General features: G+C 42.1%; 1 protein-coding gene across 2 annotated transcripts in view; it reads left to right on the top strand.

Moving 5' to 3' along the window:
- Positions 1 to 19,457, top strand: part of srgap3 (SLIT-ROBO Rho GTPase activating protein 3) — a 210,277-nt gene that overhangs the window by 80,307 nt on the left and 110,513 nt on the right. For both annotated transcript variants that reach the window (XM_048606510.1, XM_048606511.1), the window contains exon 3: positions 1,516 to 1,678. In XM_048606510.1, the coding sequence (XP_048462467.1) occupies positions 1,516 to 1,678 (163 nt within the window). The remainder of the gene's footprint in view (positions 1 to 1,515; positions 1,679 to 19,457) is intronic.

The raw sequence follows: 19,457 nt of genomic DNA, 5'->3' as shown, positions 1-19,457 counted from the left end.
AAAACCCAACCTAAACGTGACAGATCAGTAACTGACATTCCACATTTTAATATCCGAGTCCAGGGCACTTTCTTACATTCCCAGTTTGTGTGTATCTTAGACAGATTTGAATAGCCTTCTCCACTGCAAATAGCTGATGATTTAACTGAGAGGTGCAATTTGCTTGAGAGCTGGTGGTCAAATATACACCACAGTCACCAAGCCTTCATCAGACTGGTAAGGGAATGGATCTGAGGTCCCTTTGCGTATTGCAATGGGTAACCAATCGCAGTCAACAGTGAGTGCTTCGGAGCTTGCGCTGTCGGCTGAGATATTTGACATTCCAGGTCATGTTGCGTCAAGCTGAGGGCAATGTGCCGCATCTTCAGTGTGCCCCAGGAGATAATGTGAGCACTGAGAGGGAGCAGACAGGTTAAATTGTCCACACAGATTTACTTTTGCTCTTTATGGAGCTGTAGGCAGTTACAGTTGAATGATGAAATTTGATGTAAAGGTCTGGAAGCTCTGTGTAAATCAGTAAATCATTACGATCCCCTTTGCCCATATTAACTCTGCCTATATGTCTCCCAATGTGTTCCTGTCTCACCACTAAATCTACTGAGCCTGAATATCCCTCAAATCCATTGTTACTAACACTCATTTCAGTTTTTTTATATATTTGCTATCTGTCTGTCTGTCTGTCCATCCATCTCCCAGTTCTGCAGCTACACTGATCTGTGTGTCTCTTCCTGTTTTTAGGTAACTATAATAGATAAAGCTGGGAAAGATGATTCATTAGAACCTTACAGAAGTTTATAAACTCCTAAAAATCATGAGGGGTATGGATAGGGTGAATAGCCAAGGCCTTTTCCCCAGGGTAGGGGAGTCCAAAACTAAAGGGCATAGGTTTAAGGTGAGAGGGGAAAGATTTAAAAGGGAACTAAGGGGCAACTTTGTCACGTAGAGGGTGATGTGTGTATGGAACAGAGAAGGTGGTGGAGGCTGGTACAATTACGACAGTTAAAAGGCGTTTGGACGGGTACGTGAATAGGAAGAATTTAGAGGGATATGGATCAAATGCTGAAAAATGGGACTAGGTTAATTTAGGATATCCGGTCGGCATGGACAAGTTAGACAGAAGGATATGTCTCCATGCCATATATCTCTATGACTCTATTGGATGGATGAAGTATAGGAGCATCTGGTCTTGATAAAGGTATAAGAGAATGGGTACTGACCAGTGACCACCAATGTCTGCATTTTTAAATAGCTCACCAATTGAAGACGGGCTAATTCAATGTATTAATTCAGCCCATAACAGTTGCTAGCACATTGTACCCTCTCTGTGTTGTGTGTCTGGATGATTAAGTTTTCATTTAATGCCCAGTCTCTGGAGATTGCTGGACCTGTGTTGCCTTTGTCAAGGGGGAAGGGAGGGATTTTGAAACTACACAGTTCAGTGAAATTGCAGTTGGAACGGGCTTGCATTGTTTTTGCTTTGGATTTGTCTCTCATAAATATCGTCTTCACTCCTAGGAAAGACCAACATCTCCTCTCCCCAGTGAACTGCTGGTACCTGGTTCTCAACCAAACTCGACGAGAGAGCAAGGACCACGCCACACTCAATGATATTTACACAAACAACATCATTGTCCGCCTGATGCAGATCAGTGAAGATGTGATACGGCTCTTCAAAAAGGTCAGCTTCAACCTTTTGGCAATTGAAGATAGTGGCGTTGTTTCATCGTAAAGTTTGTTGTAATGTGGCCAGAAAAGATAGCCCCTGAGCTGGGGCTGACATTTGACTTTTCTGGCTCTTCTCGTTAAATTTATTTCCATGCAAAAAGTACGTGGAGTGCTGACAGATTCCAGTATCCTTTCAGCTCCTCTGCTGGATCTCTCTGTGTAATATCCACGTCATCATACCTGACATGTTGCACGCCCCAGGGTAATCTCATTCACTGCATGGTTTTCATTGACCATTCCTTGCCCTTTACTGTTTTGTCGTTAAGAGGAATTGCTCTGAGACAATGTGTTTACATGGGCAAGCAATGAGGTCGTCAGCAAGGTCATGGGGAGCCCAGTTTGGGGGGAATGTGGGGACAGGAGGGAAGTTCTCCTCCGTTTGGGCTAGAAACCTCGCCCGCTCAGTCGGCAGGCCCAAAGTACCAACACCAAGCTGCCCACCGTTAACCAAATCACTTATAGTCCAAGCTGAGTTCACAGAAGGTGATTGGGTGTCAGTACATCTTGAGGATGGAGATAGATGGGTTTTGACCGGGAATTGCAGAGTGCGCGACATTGGGGAAGGTCAGGATTATAGCAGTCATCATCAACAACAGCCTGAATTGATATGGCACCCTTCTAAAGTAATAAAACACCCCAAGACACTCGGGTATTATACAACATACTAAGACACTGAGCCATACCTTTAGTGACTGCTTAATATTGATGAGAGTTTTCAACAGTAGAAGAATTGAGATGATTGTGAAGTCCGCAATGTTACGGAGGTGTGAATAAGTAGTCACAGCGATAAATGTAAATGTGAGATTGAAACTTCATTTTGGGCTGTGGCTGCATGACTATTCATTTGTCAGAGACTTTACAAAATGTGATTTTGCAACTAGGGGACAGCACTTCAGTTTAAACTTGGGCAAAGCTCACAAAAAGTGATTTATCCACCGTCTCATTACCGAAACCAACTTTGAACATTCCCCAGGAATGTATAACACAGGGTTTTTAATTCCCTGATGGGATGTTGGCATTGCTGGCTGGTCAGCATTTTGCCCCTCGTTCTGCCCTCGAAGGTGGTGGTCAGCTGCCTCCTTGAACCGCTACAATCCATGTGCTGTACTTTGACCCACAATGCTCTTAGGGAGGGAATTCGAGGGCTCTGACCCAGCAACAGTGAAGGAATGGTAATATATTTCCGAGTAAGGATGGCGAGTGACTTGGAGGGGAACTTGAAGGCGTTCCCATATGTCTGCTGCCCTTGTCCTTCTAAATGGAGATGATTGTGGGTTTGGAAAATGCCGTCTAAGGATCTGTGGTGAATTTCTGCAGTCCTTCTTGTAGATAGCACACACTGCTGTTACTAAGCATTGGTGTAGAGGGAGTTGATATTTGTGGATGTGGTGCCATTCAAGCGGCTGCTTGAATGTCCTGGATGGCGTCAAACTTCTTGAGTGTTGTTGGAGCTGCACCCATCCAGGCAAGTGGGGAGTATTCCATCACACTCCTGACATGTGCCTTGTAGATGGTGGACAGGCTTTGGGGAATCAGGAGGTGAGTTACTTGCTACAGGATTCGTAGCCTCTGACCTGCTCTTGTAGCTCCAGTATTTATTTTGCTAGTCCAGTTGAGTTTCTAGTCAATGGTAACCCCAGGATATTGATAGTAGGGGATTCAGTGATGGTAACACCATTGAATGTCAAGGGGCAGAGCTTAGATGATCTCTTATTGGAGATGGTCATTGCCTGGCATTTGTGTGGTGAGAATGTTACTTACCACTTATTAGGCCAAGCCCTGATATTGCCCAGGTCTTGTTGCATTTGCAAATAATCATAGAATCACACAGCATGAAAACAGACCCTTCAGCCCTTGCCGTACATAATTGCAAATTAAACTAGTCCCATCTGCCTGCTCCTGATCCATATCCTTCCAAACTCATGGACTGCTTCAGTATCTGAGGAGTCGTGACTGATGCTGAACATGTGCAATCATCAGTGAACATCCCCACTTCTGACTTAGTGTAAATCTGCCTCTACACTGTCCCCATCAAACACTCACTCCCAGGACAGGGACAGTACAGGGTTAGATACAGAAAGTAGTGGCCTCTGCCCTGTCCCCATCAAACATTTGCAGGACAGTACACGATAGATACACTTTCTTAACAGCACACAAGGAGCCAGAATCTAAATCTCAGAAAATGTTCCTGTAAGTGTGACATTGTCTATTTCTCCTGCCTCCTATAAGATATACTCGAGATTTGATAACGGAATGGCAACCTTTGCAGAGTGAGTGTTTATCTATTTCACAGGGGAGTCTTACAGGCAGGAGGGCTAGGGAGCTAAAGAGAGGACTGGCCTCACAGGAGGCTTGGGTTAGATTTAAGCTCCAGCCAAATCCAGTATTAATCTCCCTCACTGCGAGCATGTAATTGGGAGGTAATCAGCCTGAGGCCATCAGTAATCCCACTATCACTACATCTGTGAGTTGACAGCTGAGATACTGCTTCCACCTTGACTGCAGAGCCCTGGATTGGTGACTCTCGGCTTTATTTGTTTTGCTTTTCTAAACAGATGACTGAACACCATCAGGGTCAGCATTAATGTGCTACTTTGCAAATAATGGGATCTGTTACGCATTTCAATCCAGTCCCTCACTAACAGCTGTATCGTTGCCTGAATTATTTTCTTGGCAAGCTTTAAGGCAGCACTCGCTCATGCTGTTCGCAATTGCCTCAATCGAAGGAAGCACTGTCAATAAAAAGGAACTTAGGGCTGTGGTCAGTCATTGAAGGAAGTGAGCAGGATTAAAGCAGATGGCTAGCAAGGGTCCGTTCACACCCTGCTCGCTGAGCTGAGGAAATATTGCAGCACAGACAGAAGGTTGGTTGATAGACAGGCAGTAGTGCGCTGTAGGGTCACTGGCTGTTGCTCAAAATGGGGAAGGTGCAGAATTGATGATTTTTTAAATGTTCGCCTTTTCTCCTGGGCGCAGACCTAAAGCAGCATTCACCTGTAGGATGAACCCACTAGAGGAGGGGGCACAGTCGGGTGGGAGATGCCAGGGAATCACCAGCCTTGACTCCACTGCCCGTGAGGTCCCATGGCATCAAATCAAACATGGGCAAGGATGCCACCTCTACCCCTCACCACTCAACTGATGACCGAATATTCCTCCATAGCGAACACCAGTTGTGGCAAAGGGCACAGAACGTACCCTGTGTGGAGCCATTCCTAACAGTGGCTCCATAGCACCACTGCTGTCTTAGCTCCTAAAGGACATTGATTCTACAGGATTGATTCTACAGTAGGTGTCCAGGGAACCAACAAAATGGAAAGATCTACCATACCTTGTCCAATCTCTGCAAACATTTTGAAAAAGAAAGGAGCAGAAACAGGCCTTTCAGCCCTTTTGGGCCTGCTCCACCACTCAATGGGATCATGGCTGAGATAGTAGGAACTGCCGATGCTGGAGAATCTGAGATAACAAGGTGTAGAGCTGGATGAACACAGCCGGCCAAGCAGCATCAGAGGAGCAGGAAAGCTGACGTTTCGGGTCGAGACCCTTCTTCAGAAAATCATGGCTGATCTGTTTTTGTTTTGAATACCACACTTCCACTTTATCTCTGACAGCCTTTAATTCTCTGATCGAGCAAGGATCTGTCCACCTTTTTACCTTGAAAAGATTCACTGACCTTTCTGAGCCAGAGCGTGCCGAAGTGTTTCAGTCCTCTGAGAGGATTTTCCCTCATTTCTGTCTTAAAGCGGCAACCCCGTAATATTATAACAATGTTGCTTAGTTAGGGCATCTTCACAATAGGAAAAACAACCTTTACATGCTCACCTTGTGGAGACTATTCAGGATGTTTCACATTTGAATTAAGGCCCCTTCACTCTTAGAAAATCCAGTGAAAATGAGCTCAGTCTGTCCAACCTGTCATCGTAAGACGTTCCACTCATTCCAGGTATCAATCTACTAACCCTGCTCTGTACTGCCTCCAAAGTATCCTTCATTGTATGACGTGTTGAGTATAATAGCAGGGATGTAATGCAGGAACAACAGGAAGTTTGGAAGATATAGAAGTTGGGCCACAGCTGGACTAGTCCTTATCACCTAATTACAACAAGGACATGATTGCTGTATTAAAAAGTGCAGAGGAGGTTCTCTCAAATGTTGCCAGGATTTGAGAATTGCAGGCATGAGGAACGATTGAATAGGCCAGTGCTTTTACCGGAGAACAGAGGAGAACCGACTTGAGGTGTGCGAAATAATGAGGGGCTTGGATAGTCTGGACAGGGAAAAGCTATTTACAAAGAGACCCTGGGAGGTGCAGGTGCATAGTTTCTTGAAAGTGGAGTCACAGGTAGATAGGGGAGTGAAGAAGGCGTTTGATATGCTCTGTATCATCAGCAACTTTGAAATTTTGTTTCCAAATCGAAGTTGTTGATACTGGACTCAAAATATTATCTCTTTTTCTCCCTCCGCAGATGCTACCAGACCTGCTGAGTTTCTCTGGCAATTTCTGCTTTTGTTTTTTTTTGTTTCACTTCTCTCAGTCTGCCAATGCGAGAGTGACCCATTTATTCCAACTGTTTTCAGTTTGTTAGCCAACAATTAATCCATGCCAGTATTATACCTCATATCCTACATGCTTTAAAAGTTCTAACCAGCCTCCTCTTCATCAAAAGTCCTGTGAAAGTCTAAGTATATTACATCCATTGGTAATCCTTCATCAGTTTTGTCAGTTACATCTTCAAAAACCTCCACTAGTCTGCTAAACACGGTTTCCCATTGGGCATAGTCAGCCTGAATTTGTCAATTAGATCATTATTAACCAGGCATCTATTCATCCCATCCTTTAGATTCCAGCATTTTCCCTAAAGACTAGCAAGGTCTATACTTCACGGTTTTTCTTCGCTCCTTTCTTAAATACTGGAGTGACGTTTTCCTATTCCGATCCACAGGAATCATTAAAGAATCCAACTAATCTTCTTTCCACCTCCTCAGGTACAGCAATTACCACAATGTTTTTGCATTCTGTATAGTGAAGATGGAATTGAAACGTTTGTTCATCTGTTATTTCCTTATTATCTGCAATTAACTTCCTATTCTCCCTCTCTCTAGGGGATCAACATTCTCTCACTTCAGTCACTTTCCTTTTTAAACTCCACCCATGGAATCTCTTAGCCGTTTTTTAACATTTCTAGCAAGCTTTTTCACATAGCCTAACTTCCTCCTTCAATTGAATAGTATCCAAAACAAAACTGATTAATTGACAGCACAAGTAGAAATGAGAAATGATAAAAGCATGAAGTCTCTTCTGGGAGTGGAGTACAGACCCCCTCACAGTAACCACATGCTGAAGTAGAGCATAAGAATTGAGTTTATTAGAAAGACACTATAACTAATCATGGGAGACCAGGCATAAATGTCTTATGTACACACACATACACATCTACATATGTAATACGTATGTATGTTCAGTGAGTGGGCAAAGATGTAGCAAATGGAGTATAATCTGGGGAAAATGTAAATCCTTCTATTTTGACAAGATGAATTTTTTTTTTAAAAAAGCATATATCTAAATAGTGAGAGATTGCAGAGCTCTGAGATGCATCAGGATCTGGGTGCGCTAGTGTGTGAATCTAGGAAATAATTAGGCAAACTAGTAGAATGTTATTACTTATTACAAGGGGAATTGAATATTACAAGGGGTATTCAGGGGACTGTGTTTCAGTTACACTGCTAAGGGAGCATCTGGATTACTCTGCACCGTGTTAGTTCCCTTATTGAACGATGTTAATGTTTTGCTGGCAGTTTTGCAGGCAGCAGCTGAGGTCTCAAGCTCTGGAATTCTCTCTGTAAACCCCTCTGCCCCTCTACCATTATAAAATGTTTCTTGTAACCTACTTCTTTATTGATGTTTTTGGTAGCTCGACCTCTTATTATCTCATTGGGTTCAATTTTGAATTATTTTTGTTCATTGTAGCAATGAAGTCCTTAGGTGTGATTTATTGAGATATTGAGGCACAATTTAAATGTAAGTTGTTTTGTTGCTGTCTGATCCAAAAGCGGGATAGATGAAATTGTAGCGCTATGGTTCTGACTGACTTCTGCCTCTGCACTCTTTATTTTGTTACGAGATGTTGGTATGACTACATTCACTGCCCATGTTAGTGGGGAGCTGCAATCCGTAGGGTGGAAAAACCCCCACAATGCCATTAGGGAGAGAATTCCAGGACGTGGACCAAGTGACAGTGTTGGAATGCCAATATATTTCTAAGTCAGGGTGGAGAGTGGCTTGGAGGGGAACTTGCAGATGGTGGTGCTCCCATGTGTTCGCTGTCCTTGCCTTCTAAATGGTAGAGATCACAGGTTTGGAAGGTGCTGACCAAAGGAGTCTTGGTGAGTTACTGCAGGGCAGCTTGCAGATGATATTTAATGCTGCTGCATGTTGGTGATGAAAGGAGTGAATGTTGAAGATGGTGGATGGAGCCCCATTCTACTGGGCAGTTTTGTGCTGGATAACAAGGTGTTCCTGGAGTGTTGCTAGAGCTGCATGCATCCAGGTAAGCGGAACACCTCCAACACTCTGGCCTGCTTTTTGGGGATGGTGGACAGGCTTTGAGGAGGTGGGAGGTGAATTACACGCTGCAGGATTCCTAGCCTCTGATCTGCTCTCGCATCACTGTATTTGTAGATCTGGTTTAGTCCAATTTCTGGTCAATTGTAGCCCCTAAGTTGTTGATAGTGGGGGATTCAGTGAATATAATGCCGTTGAATGTCAAGAGGATGATAGTTAGATTTTCTGTTGTTGGAGATGGTTATTGCCTAGGACATGTGTCTGTTTGTTCTCAGCCCAGACCTAGATGTTGTTCTCGTTGAAAGAAGGCCTTGTTGCATATGACAGACTACTTGGAGAATTATTCATTGTTTGTGCTCCTCTAATAATTCCTGTAACCTCACTGTGAAAATACATGTTTTTCTTTGTTGCTTTTCCCTGGTTACCAGTGGAATACAGACTATGTTTGTACCTGCTACTCCTGGACAAGACAGGGGGAGAGCAGAACTGCCTATCGATCTTGTTTTTCTGAAGGATAAAATTCAGCCATGAGAATCGATTTGTACTGCATACTGTAACAGTAACATCTCAAATGGTAAAACCCTATACCTCCCTTGGGCTAACGGGGTTGTGAATCTGACTTGGGCTCTGAGGTAAATTATTTTGGGAATCTACCTTTCTAATGATCTGTCTTTTAATGGCTCAGCTAGTGAAGGCAGTAAATGCTAGGCTATTCCACCTGGTTTGTACTGAATCCTGATTTGAGCCATTGTGAGATTGGAGATGTGCAGTTCCGAAGGTATCGGGTTTAATGAGCTCTTAGGTTTTTTATTTAAGAAGCTGACACAATACATTACCAGGGTTAATTCTCATATATGAAAAACAACATCAAATTGTATCATGTGGCATTAATGTAGATTGCATCATCTTATTGTTCTTTTTGGATTTTGGACCAGAATGGGAAAAAGGAAACTGTGAAAGAGATGTTGTAGTTTTAAAACAAATCGCAGGCTGAAGTTATTTACACTTATTCAAGAAGTGGGGTTGCTGGTTTCATTTGGTACCAAGGTTGTGTATTCGGCCAGCTTTGCCCTGAAACTGTGTCTGTTGATTTGGTTTTTCAGTTGTGTGGGTGAGGTGGGGGCTCAGCATGGGAACAACTCAGGCTGCTCAGAACAAAAAAGCAGCAGAAAGCCTCCAGACTTTGAAAAGACAACATCCCCTTTCTCCTTGCAGAGAAGCAACAAAAGAATTGCAAGGTTCCTAATCCCAGATGCTGTATGTAACCAGTGACTTAAAACACTGAATAATTAGTGTGCCAACTGACCTGCAGCTTTAGCGAAAAATTGAGAGAACTTGAAGTGGAGCAGATCGGTTATGCTTGGAAAATGCAAAAGGATACCTCACTGAATCCTGTAAGCTGTTGAACTGTGTTCCCCAGATGGTTTTTTTTTCCCTTCACCCATACATCTTTTTATTGTTTGTCTCAGACAACGTACGTGTAGATGTTCAAGCTATAGAATTAAGTTGCTAATGCTTTTTTTTTTGCCCGTGGTTAGAACAGCTATTATTTGTAATAAATAGTTTCTTCTTGTTAAAGAAACCTGGTCAGTATTTTCTGTTAACCTGAGTTCATTAGACAGTGAAATTAAGGAAATAAAAACCGAAAGAACTGCAGATGTAAATCAAAAACAAAAATAGAAATTGCTGGAAAAGCTCAGCAGGTCTGGCAGCATCTGTGGAGAGAAATCAGAGTTAATGTTTTGGGTCGCGTGACCCCAAAATGTTAATTCTGATTTCTTTCCACAGGTGCTGGCAGACCTGAGTTTTCCAGCAAATTCTGGGTTTTTTTTTAGGAAAACTGAGGACTTCAGTGGATTGTGACAAGTGTCATTGAGCAGAATCTGACACCATGCCATGTTCCAAGATATTGGGGCAGAATTCAGGTGAATAAGTAAGTTTTCAGCTCCCTTAAAGGAAGAACAAGGAGGACAGAACTGAAGAGGTTGAGGGAGAGAATGCTAGAGCTTAGGGCTTGAGCAGCTGAAGGTGTGGCCACCCATGATAAAGTGATTAAAACTGGGGATAGGTGAAAGGCCAGAATTAAAACCAGTGCAGATATCTGAGAGGTTTGTAGGCCTAAAGGATGTTTAAAAAGGAGGGTTATCCTGGAAATAAGATAAATTGAGAAATGTGTGGACTTATTTTAAAGCCTTTAGCTTTTGCCACAACTCTGGGAATAGTGGGATTTGATTTCCAGCTGCTCCAGTGAGTCATGACAATACAAATGCTTAAAAGCCCTTTCCATTTTTTTTTAAAAAGACCACTACCAATTACTTGAGCACTTTCACATAATTATACATTTTCCTTACTGTCACTGCTTTGGGTTAAAGACCATCTCGCTGACTTATACCCCAATAATGTGCTTTTATTATTTATATAGGAGAGTTATGTGCTGCAATGCATAGTTATACCCTGTAATAAAGTCATTATTTAAATTGGGGACAGGTTATATCCAGTCATAAAGTGTTGTTTAAATAGGAAGTTTATTCCCTGTAATAATTAATATTTATACGGGGCTTTTGTACTGCAATGCTGTTCAATGAATATGGGAGTTATACTACAGATAGTGTTACGATTTAAATAGGGAAGTTTTTGTGCTGTTAGTTTTACAATGTAGCGGTATTTATGTTCAAATGTTGAAATTATACTTTGATTTATTTTTTACACAGAGATATACTGCATAATAATTTTTACATAGGGATGTCACACCCTGTAATAGAGTTATTATTTATCGGAGTGCTTAAAATCTACAAAATGGTGCTTATTGTATGAATAGGGGACTTTATACCGAATTGTGCATCATTAATTAAATAGGGGAGTTGTAACCTATATGACTGTTAGTATAACTTCCATCTTAAGTATTGTGTTACACTGTTTTTAAATACAAGTGTTGATCAAGTGTTTGCGTTCAAATGGGAGAGTCGCCCCATGTGATTGTGTAGTATTATTGTAAGAATTTTTACAGTGCGACACTGTTTAAACAGGGAAATTCCACTCTGTAACCCAATGTTCATATTTAGATAGGGAAGTTATACTGTGATTGTGATGTTACTTAAATAAGGAACTTAAACCCTGTACAATTAGGTTGTTATTTATTGAGGGGAACTGTGCCTTGCAATGCAATGTTATTTTTTAAATAGATGGTTATTCCATGTAATATTGTGTTTAAAGACAACCTGTGATAATATTTTATAAATAGATTAGTTAATACTATGTAATCCAGTATTATCACTTAAATAGGGAAGTTGTGTGCTGTAGCAGAGTGTAATGATTTCAATAGGGGTATTATACCTTGCAATACAGCATTAATGTTTAATTGGGAGAGTTATACCCTCTAATACAGGGTTCATGTCCCAATAGGGAGTTACTCCTGTAGCAGAATGCCCTTATTTAAAGAGGAGTTCATTCCTGTGACGCTACCAATTACTTAGGGGTATTACATTATAGATTGTTGTTGGGTTTAAGTGTGATAGTCTGTAATACAGTGTTCTTATTTAAATAGGGAATCTAAGCCTTATAATGTGAAGTTATTCAAATAGGAGACCTATAACCTGTAATACAATGGTTTTATTTAAAGAGGACTATTACTCCCTTCATTCTAGTATTATTTAAACAGGAGGGCTATCATGTGACAGGTTTGGTTAGCTCAGTTGGCTGGATGGCTGGTTTACAATGCAGTGTGATACCAACAGCATGAGTTCCCACACCGACTGAGGTTACCATGAAGGGCTTTCCTTCTCAGCCTCTCTTTCCTGGCCTGAGACACGGTGACGCTCAGATCAAATCACCACCCATCACCTCTTTCCAACAAGAGAGCAGCCTTGGGGACTATGGTGGTGTTACCTTTACCTTATCACAGAATACAGGTCCCTAATCTTTTCTGATTGTCTGACAGTCCAACCTTGGCAGGAAGTACATGTTGCTGGCACAGCCAGAAGGCCTTCCTGCTAAGATTCATAGGCAACGGCTAGTCAAGTTGCTGCCTTTGGGGTTCCCATCCTACGTCACCCCCTCCCGCAGCTTCCTACCCACAGACACTTTTTGATTTGCTTCATTAAACCATCCTCACCCCTGCGTTGGCCATCCTCATTTGGTTGGTGATCTCCTTGGGGCAGGGCATGAACCCAGCAGCAGCCAGAAAGGTAATTGCTCTCCCCCCACTGGAGTTTTGACATTTTAAATTAGCTTTGGGGCATGTGGCTTGTCCAGTTCCAGTCCTGTTGTTGACGACATCCCCAAGTGGTGGGATATGATGGAAAAGATGATTCTGTGGTGCTAAAGCTTCCAACTGTCACCATAATCCCACGCCATTCTGAATAGCTTAAGAATAAAAATATATAACTGGAAGAGAGTCCCTCCCCATTCTGCTGACTCTGCTATGACTCCTGAGCCCTCAGCCAGCTGACCAACGCTACCCCTCCACCATCTGCGCTGGACACGCCCTATTCAGGCACCACCTCTTCGCCACTGGGCCCACCGATGCCAGGTCCCCCGCGTTCCCCCTGCACTGGGAGCCCCCAGCTCTGCTGCCATCTTTCTGATAACCAGAAGCCCTTGGCCCCAGGCCACCACAAACCAGGACTCCCTGGCTCCAATGCCAGGCCAGGCTGCTGCCTCGCTATGAGTCCCGCTCTGGCCACCGTGACGTCAACCTTCCGCACCACTGCCAACAGGAAGATGATGAAGATGAAGAGTGTAAGGAAAGAAGGGAGGAAGTGGCCGGTCTGGAGCAGATGGGCCCAGCTAACCGAACGCTGGCGCCGCCATCTTGGAAATGCCTCCTGAGGGTAAAATTCCTTCCAGTCAAAAAGGGAGGAGTACCCTGTGGTAGGTGACAAGTGAAATTGCGTGGTAATTCCATTTCTTTCACCATTTATGGATATAAATATATGAATTTGTAACAGAAGCAAGCTATTCAGCCCATCTAGCCCGCTCCATCATTCAATAAGATCATGGCTGATCTGTTTGTGTTTCAAATTACACTTTCTGATCCATTTCTAATGGCCTTAGGTTTTGTTAGACAAGGGACTCGATCTCCTTCCACCTTTAAAAGTATTCAATGTCCCCTGCTTCTGAGGCAGAATGTTCCAAAATTACACAACATTCTGAGAGGGAAAAAAAATTCTCCTAACTTCTGAAAGGACAGATCCTCCTTGTTCTGGACATGTCAATACTATCAAGACCATTCACAGTCTAATTTACTTCAGTGAAATCACCCCTCAGTCTTCTAAACTCCAGTGGAAACAATCCCAACAACCCCCCGCCCCACCGTCCGTCCGTCCCACCTTTCCTCTTAAGACAACTCGGTCATTCCAGATATCAATCTAATAAACCTCCTCTGAACCACTTCCAATGCACTTACATCCTCCCTTAAATAGAGACGGTGTTCAAGTTGTGATCTCAATGATGCCCTGTCTAACCGAAGCATGACATGCTTGCCCTTATGTTTGATCCTCTTGTAATAAAGTGTAGCATTCCATTATTCTGTATTACTTGCTGTTTCTGCATACTAACTTTGTGACTCTCACACTAGAACATTGAGACCTCTCAAACCAAACAAAAACACAAATTGCTGGAGAAACTCAGCAGGTCTGGCCGCATCTATAGAGAGAGAGCGAGAGAGACAAACAGAGTTAATGTTTACAATCTAGTGACTCTTCTTCAGACGGGGTCACTAGGCTTAAAACATTAACTGTGTTTGCTCCACAGTTGCTGCCAGACCTGAGTTTCTCCAGCAGTTTCTGTTTTTGTTTGTCTTTCGTCTCCCGTCTCCAGTATCCTCAGTTTTATTTACCTAGATCTCTCTGCAGCTAGGAATTCTGGGTCCTTCCCCATTTAAATAATGTTTGTTTTTATTCCTCCTGCTAAAGTGAACAACTTCAGATTCTCCCACATATTACTCCATCTGCAAGGTTTTTGTGCACTCACTAAACCTATCTATATTCTTCTGCAAACTCATCATGTCATTTTCACAGCATGCCTTCCTACCTCTGTGTGTCACCTGTAGATTATGCCATGCTTTATTCCCTTAATCTAAGTCATTGATATCGATTGTAAAAAGGTGAGGTCTCAGTGCAGAACCCCTGCAGACTCCTCATTACATACATCCTACCAATGAGAAAAAGATTCATTTATATATGTAGTTTTCTGCCAGCCAGACCAATTAAATTTAATGTTAATCTTGCTCTCTCTTCACCTTCTCCACAGCCGTAACATTGTATTCTTAGCTCTGTTCTACTACACTTATGCACTTTGTGTGGTATGCTGTACCCATACTACACGCAAAACAAAACTTTTCACTGCACCTAGGTACACGTGACAGTAATAAATCAAATCAATTGAAATTTTCTGTGCATGCTAATGTTACCTTGACACCGTAAGCTTCTGTAACAGCAATTACTGGAAAATCTCAGCAGGTCTGGCAGCATCTATGGAGACAAAGCAGCAATTTCTGCTTTTGTTTCTGATTTCCAGTATCTGCACTTCTTTTGGTTTTAACCATGAGCTTCTATCATGCACAGCACCTTTTTATATGGCGCCTTGTCCAATGCCTTTGGAAATCAAGGTACAAAACTATGATCGTTGAAGCTATGGGTTGGAATACTCTCTGCCAAATTTTATCCCTCTTCACCTCTCTCTCCTAATTTAAAACCTTCTTTAAAAACAACTCTTTGACCAAGACTTCAGTTCTGTCCAAGAACGTCTTCCTTTTGTTCAGTTTGGACTTTTGGCTTAATTATGCTTCTGTAAAGTGCCTTGGGACCTTTCTTGTACATTTTAATATGCTGAATTAATGCTTGCAATTGCTAGGTTGCAATTGATCATAACCCATCTGGTTGTGAGACTGCTGCAAAGGAGTACATTTTACCACTTCTGGCTGTTGTGGAAACTGCTATTTGCATTTCCATTGCAAAACCATGAGCAAAATAATCATGTGAAAGGTAGTATGGGATAAAATTCCCAGTCTTCCAAGGACGAGCTCAGGAAATAGAACCATAAGGACGTAAAAAATAGGAGCAGGAGTAGGCCATCTGACCCCTTCAACTGGCTTCACCATTCAATAAGATCATGGCTGATATTATCTTGGACTCAGCTTCACTTACCTGCTTGTTCTTCATAACCCTTAAATCCCTTTGCTGTTCAAAAGTCTATTTGTCTTTACCTTAACAGTCAACAAGGCAGTCTCAACTGCTTCACTGGGCAGGGAATTCCACAGATTCAGAATCCTTTGGGTGAAGAAGTTCCTCCTCAACTCAGGCCTAAATGTGCTCCCCCTTATTTTGAGGCCATGCCCCTTAGTTCTTGTTTTACCCATCAGTGGAAACATCCTCCCTGCCTCTATCTTATTTATTCACCTTGTAATTTTTTTATATTTCTATAAAATCCACCCCCCCCCCCCCCCCCACCACCACTCTTCTAAATTCCAATGAGTATAGTCCCAGTCTCTCCTTATAAGCCAACTGTCTCAATTCCAGAATCATCTTAATGAACCACCTCTGCACCCCCTCCAGTACCTGTACATCCTTTCTCAAGTAAGGAGACCAGAACTGTACACAATACTCCAGGTGTGGCCTCAAAAGCAACTTGTACAGCTGCAGCTTAACACCCCTGTTTTTAAACTCCATCCCTCTAGGAATGAAGGACAAAACTCCATTTGCCACCTTAATTACCTGCTGCACCTGCAAACCAACTTTCTGTGTTTCATGCACAAGGACACCCAGGTCCCTCTGCACAGCACCATGCTGCAGTTACCTGATCAACCAGCTTGATCTGCTTTGCTGTCTTCCCTCAAGATCAACTGATCACAGATTTGGCTCAATCAGCACAATCGAAGATGGCCAAAAAATGGCAACTTGTTAGTCTTCACCCATGCAAATTTTCAAAATTGCTCCCATTCTCTCACTCTAAACAAGCAGGGTTGCTTGAAAATAATGTTGTTGGAGGAAATGAATGATCCTAAGTCCTGTATTAGAGATACATAATTAAAAAGATGCCTCGTTCTTTCATTGCATTATCCTGGGTTCCTGCTACCCCCTTGTCTGCCCAATGTAGAGTAAGCCGTACACCACATACCATGCAACAGGCTCTGCTATCTATAGCTGTGCCAGGACTGCACTGACCTTGTCTACTGGCTCCTACCTAGGAGGGCAAGACATTTTAGCCTACATCGTGTTGTTGTATAGCAGAAATGGATGGCATCATGCCACTCAGCTTGACTCTGTTCTGCTGCCACAACTTCCTAATAAACAGCAGTCAGAGAATAGATATGCAGGAAGTTGCTGTGGATAAGGTTAATATCAATATTGAAATGCAATAGTCTACATCAGTGATGAAAACAAATGACTGATGAGAAATGATTCTGTGTGAAGAGTTGTCCTGTAGATAGTTAGAGGATCATGTCAAATCAAAGATTTACCAATAGGCCCCACCTTCCACAGTCTCTATCGATCCTACTGTTGGCACGTCCAAACTAAAACCCCACCTACAATAATAGACGGAAGCAGTGAGTGAAAAAGACCAGCAAAAGCGAACTCACTACCTGAAAGGAAGTAGGGAAAGTGGCCACAAAATTGAACTGGAAAACAGGGCGAAGGGCACAGCTGAAGTGGAGAGAAATAATGGAAAAAGAAACATAATCTTCATCAAAGTGCCTTGAGCATGTGACCAGGTCCAAGTCTGGATGAACTGGCATCGTAGATTTACAAGGTACAGATCCAACCTAGGACTAACATAAATGGCTAACAATGATCAGGTCTGTCCCCTTCTCTCCACCAGGAGAGAGTAATGTAGGCAACATCCTGGACAGATAGACAATTAGTGAAGAAACATAGAGGTTTTCTAATGAACCAGTGGGACAAAAGAGAGAAAGTCAATTCTTTAATGATTTATATTTTAATATAGAAAGTGCTACTAGTGTAGAATGAAAACTACCAGAGGACATGGTGGATGCAGGTACAATGTTTAAAAGACATTTGGGTAAAGACATGACCAGGAAAGGTCTGGAGAAATATGGGCCAGGAGCAGGCAGGTAAGACTAGTTTAGTTTGGGAACATGGTCGCTGTGGTCTGGTTTCTATGCTGTATGACTCTATACTGCCAAGCTGAGAATCCTCCATGAAGAGGCCTAATGGAAACTATTGGAGTGTGGGAATTTTGGTTGACAGCCATGAAGCAAACTTTGAATTGGATCCTGGAGCCAAAGTTTCCACTCATTTACTCACCGACCAGTCATTAAAGGGAAACATTCTTCAGCAATCAAGCATTGAACTCCTTGGACCAGGAAGTATGCAGTGAGGATGAAGGAACACATGACTGCCATGCTTCAACACAAAGAAAGGACAATAACGGAAACCTAGTATGTGATCCAGAACCAAAGTTGTTCATTTTTAAACGGGAGGAACTTACACAGATCTACAACTAATTTACAAAAAGGAAATTTACACACTGGTGTCACTAGATGAGAATCTGTCCAAACTAGGAAAGAGCTTAATTTTTCACTAGGTAGGATTTGAATTAGTGGCTTTTGGTAAATACCTATAGATAAAGAATCCAAATTGCCAGGGCCAGTTCTGCTCAAGGATAGTCTTTTGATTGTCTTTTCAATTGTGGGTTTGGTAGAACTCAGCATAGTAACAACCTATTGATTGGCCCTTGGACAGGTGGCTACAGCCTTGTAGACATTAGCAGGAAGAGAAAGCATCTATTGTATCTCGTGCTCTCTCTTGCGCGCGCTGTCTTTTCTTTCTGTCTTTTCTTTGTCTTTCTTTCTGTCTTTTCTTTGTCTTTCTTTCTGTCTTTTCTTTGTCTTTCTTTCTGTCTTTTCTGTTTTTCTGTCTTTCTTTCTTGCTCGCTCGCTCTCTCGCCCTCTCGCTCTCCAAGATAATCTCAAGTAGCTAGTGACCTTCCCTTACCATTCTTCTGAAAGCTGCTCTCTCTCTTTCTCTGCAAATCCCTGTTCAAAGGAGAAAAAGGAAAACCACATTCAGAGGCCCTGAAAGGGTGAATTCTCAATCAGTGAATGAAAGACTGAGAATCAGTGCACCCACAACCTCTTGTCATTAGCAAAGAGTCAGAAGGAACTGAAAGAAAATAATTAAAGTCTGTGGTCCAAACTAGTGCTATTAAACTCTTTCCCAAGTTTTAGTTTATTTTCATTTCTCCAACTATACTATTTGGCTTGATTGTCTGTCTTGTGAGTGAATGGGATTTTTTTTAAATGAGTAAAGTTTTAAATTAGAGTTATGGATTAGCAAGTCAATTTTTTGCTACTGGTGAAAAACATTTGATACAGTAACTAGTTATTTTCTTGTACCTGAATTAGACAGTGAGGTAACCAGAGATTGCATAGTTCACCTTCATGTTCCTTGCTTGCATTCATGGTGTCTTTTCCCTGTCTGTCAGTTTCTGGGTGATCCTGTGCTGGATTTTTAGCTCCGCACAATCCTCTGGCTTACCACTTTTGTTTTTCTGGTAACCTTAGAAGTCACTTTCATTTAATGCGATCTTTGATTTCCTTTGTTAGCAATGGTTGATTCTCCTTCCTTGGTGCGTTTTTGTGTAGTGGAGGAATGTATATTTGTTGTACTGCAGTTTTTAAAAAAATCCATTGAAGCCTACTCACCCCTCATGCTTGGTTCAGATTTAAGAGCCTAGTATCAGAATGAATTATAATCACTTTAAAACTTAATAAAGAACTATCATATTTAATGCTATTTCCTAATTGTTACTTTTTACAGCAAACTTATTAATAAGGCCTTTCTTATTACATAATACAACATCTAAAATAACCTGATGTGTTGTTTCCTCAACATCTTGCTCCAGGAACTCATCCTGTATACACTCCAGCAATTGATCTTCCTCAGCATTGATGCTTGTTAGACTTAACCAGTCAGAATGTAACTTGAAGTCTTCCATATTACTACATCACCCATGTTAAATGCACTTCTAATTTACAGATTGTGTCGGACAACATAAAGTAATTATGACAGCTTGGTGACCTAAAAACCACTCCCACCAATGTTTCAGAGATAGCAGGAACTGCAGATGCTGGAGAATCTGAGATAACAAGGTGTAGAGCTGGATGAACACAGCAGGCCAAGCAACATCAGGGGAGCAGGAAGGCTGA

The sequence above is a fragment of the Rhincodon typus genome, chromosome 16 (genome assembly GCF_021869965.1).
Source record: "Rhincodon typus isolate 14 chromosome 16, sRhiTyp1.1, whole genome shotgun sequence".
NCBI classification, from domain to species: domain Eukaryota; kingdom Metazoa; phylum Chordata; class Chondrichthyes; order Orectolobiformes; family Rhincodontidae; genus Rhincodon; species Rhincodon typus.
Note: the sequence above shows the minus strand (reverse complement) of the source record. Positions and strands in the feature narration are given on the sequence as shown.